The sequence below is a fragment of the Cornus florida genome, unplaced genomic scaffold (genome assembly GCF_030987335.1).
Source record: "Cornus florida cultivar Cherokee Brave unplaced genomic scaffold, ASM3098733v1 CherokeeBrave_3.0.0_Hap2_Chr03, whole genome shotgun sequence".
In the NCBI taxonomy this organism is placed as follows: Eukaryota; Viridiplantae; Streptophyta; class Magnoliopsida; order Cornales; family Cornaceae; genus Cornus; species Cornus florida.
Window position 1 is genome coordinate 1,460,770 of NW_026775573.1, and position 11,214 is coordinate 1,471,983.

General features: G+C 35.3%; 1 protein-coding gene across 1 annotated transcript; it reads left to right on the forward strand.

Moving 5' to 3' along the window:
• Positions 1-10,562, forward strand: LOC132298953 (T-complex protein 1 subunit beta). Its single transcript, XM_059795340.1, has 12 exons — positions 1-174; positions 1,009-1,065; positions 1,163-1,219; positions 1,361-1,426; positions 1,539-1,650; positions 1,909-2,037; positions 4,230-4,301; positions 4,834-4,949; positions 7,271-7,347; positions 7,694-8,179; positions 9,258-9,573; positions 10,097-10,562. Exons 2-12 carry the CDS (start codon positions 1,060-1,062, stop codon positions 10,241-10,243), a joined length of 1,584 nt encoding a protein of 527 aa, XP_059651323.1. The 5' UTR covers positions 1-174; positions 1,009-1,059; the 3' UTR covers positions 10,244-10,562.
• The last annotated feature ends 652 nt before the right edge of the window (positions 10,563-11,214 follow it).

Consider the following 11,214-nt stretch of genomic DNA (forward strand, 5'->3'; position numbering starts at 1 on the left):
TTTTGTGTTTCGTTGAGAACTCGCTTGGGTTAAGTTTGGCCATCAGTCGATCCAAAGCCTCCAAAGTTGCGGCGCCTATATCTTCCCAATAGAGAGAGAAGGCAAACAAGGGCGACAAACACTGCAACGCAGGGAGAGAACCGAAACCCTAGAAACGCAGATCTATCGAACGAGGTCAGTTTGGAGTTCATTATTATTGAATATTGATTGAAATGTATGTATATCAGTTGAATAGGTGTGTATTTATATCAAATTCCTTTGGTTTCTAGTTGTGTATGAGATAGTGTGTATTACTGAGGGTTTACTTTGAGATCTTCCAGCTCATGTGTTCATCTCATATGCGTTCATGGTTTCATTACAATTCCAGTGCTTGGAGTATGAAAAAATGTTCTATTGCTAGTTCGATTAGAACTTATCTAGTAATTTTACTAAAGTAAAGTACAAAGGCTTTCATATATATATATATATATACACACACACACACACACATGTTTGTGTTGTACTGCTAGTTCGATTAGAACTCATCAAGTATTATACTTCAGTAAAGTACAAAGGCATTCATATATATATATATATATATATATATATATATGCATGTGTGTGTACGCATATATATATATGTGTGTAAATATTTGTAACATTCACATTGGAGTAACTATATTTGTATCAATAACATCGTGACAAACTCCATTTTTATTTTTATTTATTTTTTATTTTTTTTATAGCATCGTTGGACCAGCAACAACATGCTTTTAGTCAAAATTGTGGTTCATCAATCCCATTCACATTTCTTTTAATATACGCATTTCTTTTTTAAGTTAACACCCGCATATTTAAATCTCATGTGACGGACTGATATAGTTTTTGTGGCACATACAACAATATAATAATTATGATATTTTGTGTATTTGTGCGGACTCAACACGAATACGTCAAATAGTTGTTTATGTTTGTTCGCAAAAATTTGTTGCCGTTGTAAATGAATGACTCTCGATTACCTTGTTGCAGACAATTATTTGAGCATCCAGTTACGTGCTACACCTGTTTCCATTCTCTGTCATGGCGGTATGTTAGACACTGACAGACTCCATGATCCCGTGATCACTGTTATTTTTCTCTTTGGTATTAATTTCTTTTGCATTTGACTTGGCGAATGTTGTAGGTCGATAATCTTTTCAAAGATGAAGCCACTGAAGAAAAGGGGGAGCGTGCTAGAATGGTTAGCTCTCTTTATATGTTTGCACGTATTTGAGTTATTTTTGATTCCATGCCTGTAAAAGTCATTTTTATTTCGATTTCCAAACTCTAACTTGTTTGCAATGATATCCATTATCCTTCTTTGTATTCATTTTTTTTATAGGCATCCTTTGTTGGTGCCATGGCAATTGCAGACTTGGTTAAGACAACCTTAGGCCCAAAGGGGATGGTAATATTTTCTTCTTACATGTAACCAAATTAGAAATATGCTATTTAGGTAGCGAGTATTCAATATATGTTATTTTGACTCACTTATGTGCTTGTTGGTGTACCTTTTGCAGGATAAAATTCTACAATCGACAGGCAGGGGACGGAGTGTCACTGTCACCAATGATGGCGCGACCATCTTAAAATCCCTCCATATCGACAATGCAGCTGCTAAAGTCCTTGTTGGTATCCACACTGTATTGTTTTCTGATTGCTCTGAATTCTGATGCAAGTGAATTGTGGTTATTTGTTTAATGGAAAATTTCAAGGTTCTTATCATTTTGTACTTTCTTGATGATGATTTCGCCTGGATTACCGGATACTGTATTCTTGTATGTGAAAAGAAACTAAATTTGTGCAGTTATGAAAATGCTAGATATGGCTATATATAAGGTAATGCACATTTTCAATTCGTTATCTGGTAATCCTTAAATAAAAAATCAGACATTTCAAAGGTTCAAGATGATGAAGTTGGTGATGGGACAACTTCGGTGGTTGTTTTGGCTGGGGAGCTTTTAAGGGAGGCAGAAAAGCTAGTAGCAACAAAGATTCATCCGATGACAATCATTTCAGGTTTGTCCTTATCCCCTCTTTGGCCTTACCTCCTAGACACTGTAGTTGATAAAATCGATAAACTTATAACCTTTTAACCTGGATTCTGGATTAATTACTCGACTTCTTTCCTCAAAACAGTGGAGGAATCAGAGCATTGCATGTGTTATTTTAATTTTGTGACAGTAGTAGGTTTTCTAATACTTCTGCTTACTAAACTCATTCTTAAATATCAGCCTTTAACTTTAGTACCTCATTCTATATCCATAATCTATAGTATATGATATATTAAAAGCGGCAATAGTTCTTAGATGTCTCATTATTTGATGTAATCTCCAAGAAAGTATTTGCATCATGGAGGTCTTATGGAATTTTATTGAAAATGAATTAGTTGATGATACTGAATGAACTTTAATTTGGCTTCCTGAATAGATTGTACTTACAATTTATTTAATAACAATGTAATTTGACATGATCATTACTTTCATGGTTCTTTTTTTTTTTTTTTGATAAGTACTTTCATGGTTCTTCTTATGAGCTATTTATTATGGTATCTCAATTGCATTATTACCCAAGTTATCATATGACTCTGTAATGTCTGTTTAATATTTAATAGAGAAGTCCTCATAGTCATGTAACTTTAATTTGGCTTCCTGAAATGTTCTTTGTTCTTTAGGACCTGTTTGTAGGGAGAAAAATAGAAGGTAGGAAAAGGGAAGAAGAAAAAGGGGTCAAAATGGAAGCTCTTTCCTTCGTTGGTAGAGTGGAAGAGGAAATAGAGAGAAAGGGAAGAGAGAAGCCCCCCTTTACCCTTGAGGCCTATCCAGTGTTGTTAAAGGCGCGCCTAGGCTCAAGGCGCAGGTCTAGTGCCTATTGTCATCCTAGGCTCACTAATGTGTACTAGGCGCGCGATTGTGGAGTGTTATAATAGTCAATTCAAACAATATTTTCTCACTTAATTCCTTCTTACTCAACCGAACAATGCAAGAGAAAGTTTCCTTCCTTTCACATAAGATAAATCCTTGCAACCCTTCTATCTTCCCTTCAAGTTTTACGTCATTTGTACGTAACAGAGCATTAACCCTTTAATATGTTGTCCATTTGATCCTTTCAATGGCTTTTTGTCTTAGAAGTTTTTGATGTTTAAGTTTAACCTCTCCTAGTTTGTTGCAGCATATTTATGCACAATGTACACCCTCTAGTAGTTCTTTCCACTATTTATTTAAGCTGGCTTCTTGGAAAAATTTGTTCCCTTATATTCTTTGGGGCTTAGTGAATATGCATTTATTATTTTCGGTTCATATCTTTGTATATAAATTGGATCATGGAATTGTCAGTTTTGGCACCACAATGGTGTTATGAACTATAGACATTCGCCACAACATCAAATTTGTACTGATAATCCTTTTAGTGAATAATCTTGTATAAATAGAAAGAAAAAACCTGTATTGTTGAAGTAAAGAAGGGCTAAAGTACATCTAGTTTGTACAAGTTATATACTTGTTTGATGTCTACACCACTACTCGGACCAAAACTATCAAGCACTAGAAAATATCCAAAATCTGGTGTAGGTGTTTGAAATCTGCCAAGAATTGATCTAGAAGATTGATACAAAAGTAACTTCAGGATTTTCATGCAGTCATGCTGCCACTGTATTACTGTTAGTCCTTAAACCCTTCTATTGGAGGTTGCAACTCAAGACAACGAGTTGCTCAAGATGCATAAATCCTGTTTTGGTGAAGTTTGGGTATCTTGCTTTCACTCAAGTCATTAGGGGATTCTGAGTATTTGCCTTTTCTACCTCATTTGGCTTTTGGAAACCGTGATGGAAATAGTTTTTTGTTTGTGTTAACAGTGAAAAAATGTTCTTTGGTTAAGAAGGTAGCCAAATATAGTCCGTTGTTTATTCTCCAATTAAATAGTGTATATTCAATATATTACATCTTTGCCTTCTAAATCGTTTTTCTTTGATTGCCTATGAGCTGAAACTGCTCTGCTGTTTGCCAATTAGTAGTGCAAAATAAATGCTTCTGTGCGTATCAATTGTTTTGTACCTCTAAATAATAGTTATTTGGTCAACTGACCTTTCTTTTCATTAGACTCAAACACCCTACTCTTAAATTTGTGCCTCAACATGCACAAGGATGTTGATGCCCCCCCCCTCGCTGCCCGATATATAATTGTGAGAATGCATGGTTCTTTTGAATTTTCAGGTTACCGGATGGCAGTTGAATGTGCTCGCGACGCATTGTTGCAGAGAGTCATGGATAATAAAGAGGATTCAGGTATTGATTGCTCACTTCATCGTCACAATCAGCTAGTTGATTTCCTTGATTGTTTTCTCCCTATGGATTTTGATTTGTAGTATTCCGTGTCACCCCAATTAGTCAATTGATTTAACAGAAACCTTGAACCTCCGCAACATGGTGGCAATATTTCCCAAAATTGTACATACTCAAACTGACAATCGCGAGGATGTGGATTCAAGTTTCTGATCAGTCACTTTGTGCAAAATATTTTAATGTTTTCTCTAATATTCCCTTCCAAGCACCCTGTGTTTTTGGGATATACACTGGATAGTGCAATATCTTTTAAATTGTTTATTAGAAAATAAAAATGACATTTTATCCTCAAGTTTTTCATCCATGAAAAAAACTCAATATAAACTATTAAGTGATTCTGGGTCGACAATACGCGTGGGCCATTTTTGGTTTGTTGTGTTCGAGTGATACATCATACATGTTTAATGCATACAGCATACTTACTCAAAATAAAGAAAAAATAAAATCTAATGCATGACTTGTCGAACAATTGCAGAGAAATTCAAATTGGATTTGATGAGGATTGCAATGACCACTTTGAGTTCAAAAATACTCTCTCAGGATAAGGAACATTTTGCAAAGCTGGCTGTTGACGCTGTTATGAGGTTAAAGGTAAGTGATATTTGTGCATTTAATTGTTGAAGATTGTAAACGAGAATTTTCGAATTGCATTTGTTCTTTGTTTGAAAATTAAAAATTTCATTCTTCCTGAACTGTGCAAAAAAGGAACTCAGTTTTACGGTGTAAGTTATCAGTTTCATACATGTCCTTGTTTTGAGGTACAAGTATATAATGTTATAGATTTTTATCACTAAATTGACTTGTTAATCAATATATATGATTCAGCCCATCAGAAGTTCAAGATAATAGCAAATTTAGAGAAAAGAGAATTATTAGATATTGATTTGATATCAGAGCGGGGGCTTACTTGACCTTGTAACAAGTTTTAGTTTAAGCAGAGTTCTATTTTATGTTTAATTTTAGGTTAGTTGTTACTTATCAAAAAAAAAAATTAGGTTAGTTGTTGCTGGTCAATTCGATATATATTTTCTGAAGTTTTTGGAATATATTCTCGAGATTAATTGGACATCTGGAATTATGGCTCAACGATCTTCTTTTGGGTAGAGCCGTGTATGGAAATCTAGGTGTGATGCCTAGCCGTGCCTTTTCTTCCTCTTAATTTTTCCTTGGTTTTCTGCACTTTTAAGCCTTTAAAACCCACAAACAGAGTTCTTTTAACCTCATTTCTACCTTCAAATGTCCTTTGCCAAATCCCTTTTTTTTTTTTTTTTTTCTTTTTCTTTCTAGAACCTTAAAGTTATAAAACCAGCCCCTACAGTAAAACCCAAAATGTCCCAAGATTACGTTCCATTGCTTAATTTAACCCCAACGCTTAAATTCTCACTTCTTTTACAAACTCTAGAGTAAGACCTAAAATGTCCACCAATATTAGCCAGACACCAAAAATTGGGGAAAAAAAGTAGTAGTAATAATAATGATGAGCAACCCTAAAGATCCCTTTGAAAATGTGTAACAGCAGATTTAGTTGCTAACTTATAGGAGACTGTTTACAGACTTGTCCTACATCAATATGTACCTGTCATCTTTTCCTTTTTTATTCATTTTGAGGCAAACCTTGTTCAAAACTTCAAAATCCTCTCCGTTCTCATTTTTGGTGTGTGTGTGTTTGAAGAGTACAACTCATAACCCATATCCTTATCAGGATGACAAATGATTTTCCTATAAGAGTAAGATTACACCAAGGTTTGGCGCTAAGTTCATATTTATTTATGGAAATCTTGGATGAAATAATGAAAAACTTGCAAGGAGACCTTCCATGGTGCATGTTATTTGCGAATGACATAGTACTATTATATAGTTCTAAGGATGCCTTAGGAATAAAATTAAAAGCTTGGTGAACTGCACTAGAATCAAAAGGCTTAAAAATTAGTTGAACTAAAATGGAATACATGGAATGTAAATTTTGTAGTGTTGTAGGTAGTGATAATATAACAATAAAAATTCAAGACCAAAGCATTACTCAAAGTTATTTTTGATGCTTAGGATCCGTTACACAAAAAAGATCAGAGAGATTGATGATGATGGAAGTCATAGAGTTGGAATAAGTTGGACGAAGTGGAGGAACGCTAGTGGGGTTTTATGTGATAAATGAAAATACCAAATAAGTTAAAAGGGAAAGTATATAGAACAGTCATTAGACTGGCTATTTTATATGGAGTGGAATGTTGGGCGTTAAAAAAGAAACACGAATAAAGCATCCATGTGGCGGAAATGCGGATATTAAGATGGATGTTAGGAATAAGAGAGAGTAGCCTTAGGTGGTACGGGCATATTAAATGCTGACCTATAGATGCACCCGTGAGGAGAGGAAAATTGATTTGCATAGAACGTAAGAGACAAAGAGGTCGACCAAAACTATATGGAATGAAGTAAAGAGAAATGATTTTAAAGAATTAAATTTAGTAGGAGATATGGATATAAAAGAGTGGAAAAAGAAAATCCATGTTGCCGACTCCGTTTGTATGGGATAAAGGCAAGAATGATGATCTTTTCTTTTGAAGTGACAGGAAACACCACTCAAGCTAGCAGATGGTGGTTTGTGTGTTCCAAAGAAATATATTACTAATGTATTGTTGTACTTCCATGTCGAGTATGTGTCCTATTTGGGGATGTTCTAAGGGAATCAGGAGAGATCGCTTTTTTGTTAAGTTTTTGAATGCCCTTAGTTTGTGATTCTTTTTCATTTTTATGTTTTAGGTTGTGTAATTCGCATGTGCATTGTTCTTATGTGGGGCTTGCCTTTTAATACAAATTTATCATTCACAAAAAAGAAACAATATTATTAATACATGGTTTTGTTTCATGTTGATTTTTCTATTTGTTTTATCTGGTAATTCTTTTGGAATTGATAGGGCAGCACAAACTTGGAGTCCATCCAAATTATTAAGAAGGCTGGAGGATCATTGAAAGATTCGTTTTTGGATGAAGGGTGGGTTTTTCAACTTATGGACTTAATTGCTGTGACTTTGGTTTGCGTTGCATGTTGCACCATCCTCTTTGCATATTTTCGCAGAAACAAGGACAGATAGCTTTATGCTTTTGCTGGGTTATTAGCTCAAGTTTCCTTGCCTTGGATTTAGTTAGGAGTTCTATATACTTTTGGAGCTTTATATATTTGTTTTTCATTTTATTTTCTCTGGTTTCCTTAGCGACCAGATGGAGCTTTGGCGTTCTCTTTTTTTTCTGTGTCTTTCTCCTTATGACATTTGCTAGGCATTGCTAGGCATTCTTTTTAAAATGTTCTGTTCTCACCTTAAGTTATATACTTTGTGCAGATTTATTCTGGACAAAAAGATAGGTATTGGCCAACCAAAAAGAATAGAAAATGCGAAGATTTTGGTGGCAAACACTGCTATGGATACAGATAAAGTGAAAATTTATGGTGCACGTGTTCGTGTTGATTCAATGTCTAAGGTTGCCCAGATCGAGGGGGCTGAAAAGGAAAAGATGAAAGAGAAGGTGCAAAAGATTATAGCTCATGGGATTAACTGCTTTGTTAACAGGCAGTTGATTTACAATTTCCCAGAGGAACTCTTTGCAGATGCAGGAGTACTTGCAATTGAACATGCTGATTTTGACGGCATTGAGCGCCTGGCTCTTGTTACTGGCGGTGAAATTGCATCGACATTTGATAATCCAGAGACCGTTAAGCTTGGGCACTGCAAACTTATTGAAGAAATCATGATTGGTGAGGACAAGTTGATCCATTTTTCTGGCGTCGAAATGGGCCAGGCTTGTACCATAGTACTGAGAGGTGCAAGGTAAATTATGTTTACATTCTATAAATATTTAGAAATTATAAAAGAACATTCTTCTCTTTTTCTCTTCAAAAATATCTATATGAATGCTCTCCAATTAAACCATTAATAGCAAAGCGAAATGTTAAACTCCCAAAGACTTGGAATCAGAAAACTTTTTCAATTTTTTTTTCTTTCAAATAATGCATTTTTTTGTACTCATTATGTCCTTGCATGTGTGCTTGTATGTGCATCAAATGAATGTGATAGTCATCATTCAATTATTCTGATGATTCCAAAACTAATAATCGACTAAATACATGTGGTACTTGTCAACCATTCTGATAATTCCAAGGCTATCAATTGACTGTATAAGTGAAGGTTTTCCAACTTTTTCCAATCTCGAGTACTCATTCTTTTATTTTCTTTCCTTGATTACGCATATGAATTTCATCAACATGTTAAAAATATCGAGTAAAGTTTTCAGACCCATTCCCTGCAAATGGCTGTGATTGGCATGGTGTTGTGTTGTGGCTTTGTGCTTGATCTGGTGTTGCTTTGGATAATTTTGTTTGAAGAAGGGAAATATATTAACATCCAAATTTATGCAATTAAGCATCAGTGGGATTGGTTAGCAGTCTCATGAAAGCACACAATTCTGAGATTGAGTGTTCTGTGTTTGGGTCCTAGCCAAGCTATACTTGCAGTTTGATGATATTATCAAATTTTCGTATCTACATACCTTGAAGCTAGAGGACTGTGTGTGCATATAAGTGTGTGTAGTGTGGTTATTTATGAAGTATGTTTGAATGTTTTTTATTTTTATTTTATTTTATTTTTATGATAAGTAAAGTATGTTTGAATCATATAATCATGTCATTTTTGTTTTGTGGGCTAGATATGTGAGGAATGATCCTTCTTTCATAAAAAATTGGAACGTGCTAGACTTGAGCTTGATCATCTTATTGTACGCATAAGCTGTTTGCATTTTGGAATTCCTTCCCTCAGCATTTTGTCTCCTTTTATTGGAACTTGGAAATGGGTTGATCTCTCCTTTTATATTAGGTGAATGTCTTTTGATCTGTGATTAACTTTTTGCCAGCTTTCACGTGCTTGACGAAGCAGAAAGATCTTTGCATGATGCATTGTGTGTGCTTTCCCAGACTGTAAATGACAGCAGGGTTTTGCTTGGTGGTGGATGGCCTGAGATGGTGATGGCAAAGGAAGTGGATGAGCTTGCCCGGAAGACTCCTGGGAAGAAATCTCATGCTATTGAAGCTTTTTCACGTGCACTTGTAGCAATACCGACAACCATTGCTGACAATGCAGGTTTGGACAGCGCTGAGTTGATTGCACAGCTCCGTGCAGAGCACCACAAAGAAGGAAGCAATGCTGGAATTGATGTCATCTCTGGATCTGTAAGTAAAGAAATTAGACAAAGGAATCTTTTCTCAAGTTTGCATACATGCTACTAGCTTTGGAGTGCTAAAAGATCTGAACTACTTGATTATTTTGCTTGCCTCTCACTTTGTGTGTTTTTAACTTAAATATTTTCATTTCTTTGAACCAATTGATTCTGGTAATTGGCTTCCAAAAACCATTTCGAATTGAATGATGCATTATATATTATGTGAGCTTTTCTGCACAACTAGTGAATTACTCATGTATGGGGAAAAAAAGATATGTTTGAAAAACTTTGTGCTGACAATCACATGGCCAAGATAAGCTTGCTTAACGGAGTATCTGAGAGAAACACGATTTTGGTTCAGGAAATGACTTTTATAATAACCTAGCCAATTGGGGAATTAGGCTGATGGGCTGTTGTTTGCACCTCATCCATGAAACTCAATTATTCAATCCCTCTTTGGAAAATTGTCTTCAATTGTTGCTTACAAGGTTGCATTATTACTCGGTTATTTTAACTGTAGATGTCTTTGACAGGTGGGAGATATGGCTGAGCTGGGGATTTCTGAGGCATTCAAAGTTAAGCAGGCTGTATTGCTTTCCGCAACCGAGGCTGCAGAGATGATTCTTAGAGTTGATGAAATCATTACTTGCGCCCCTCGAAGGAGAGAAGATAGAATGTGAAAGCAAGGAAGATCACTTATCCATGGTTAGCAGCATATGTTGTAATGCACCTTCTAATACTTGGCTTATGCACGAGTAGAATACTGATTGGGTTGAGATTTGGTTGGTTTGCAAAGTTGTGTTCTTTGCAGGGTTGATTAGTTTTTTGTCTGGAGAAGTTATGCACAATGTTTTGCTGCTTAGTTTTTGTAAAAGTTTGCTGAAGTTGATCCACAAATTATGAATTTTTTGTTCCACAACTAATTGACATGATGGTCGATTGGAAATCAACTTGGATGTAAACAAATGTTAAGTGGGGTTAACGAGTTTTTCTGAAAAAGTATTGTGGACTCGATCATGGAGATGAGTGTCGGCATGCAACACTTTTTTGATACTGCTGTTCATGCCTGATTGCCTGGCCATAGCATTTAATATCTGTTGCAGGTTCGGATTACCAACAGTGAATCTACCATTGTAACCCCACCCTGTGGTATTCTTTGTTGTCCAGGTTAATCTACTATATATTTTGGTATTGATAGATTACTTATTGTAAAAGATATGCATGTTAAAAGTCTCAGTGCTTCAACCCAGTAAAACAAGCACTATATTTGGCTTCACTGACCGAGCGAGCAATATTTGCTGCTTCCTGTGGCTGCCTGTTGTGGCCGTGCGTGGAAACTTTATGGTATAGATTGAATTGGAATTGTGCTGAGTCGTGCCAGCTATATTCGAATTTTGCTTGTCAGGTTTGAGCTCTACTCTTTTCATTTAGTTTAGTCAATCTCAAGATTGAAATAAAGATTTATAAGAAAAATAAAATAAATATGAAATTACTAACTACATAGTATTAGTAGTGGAGCCTCAATATAGGATGATCTGCTTTATTTTAAAAGCTAATACGGGGTATTTGCTGTAAATATGAAATTGGGCAAGAAGAACGATTGGTTTGGTAGCTTTTTGAGGATAGAGAGTAACAAGATGCAGGAAGAAAA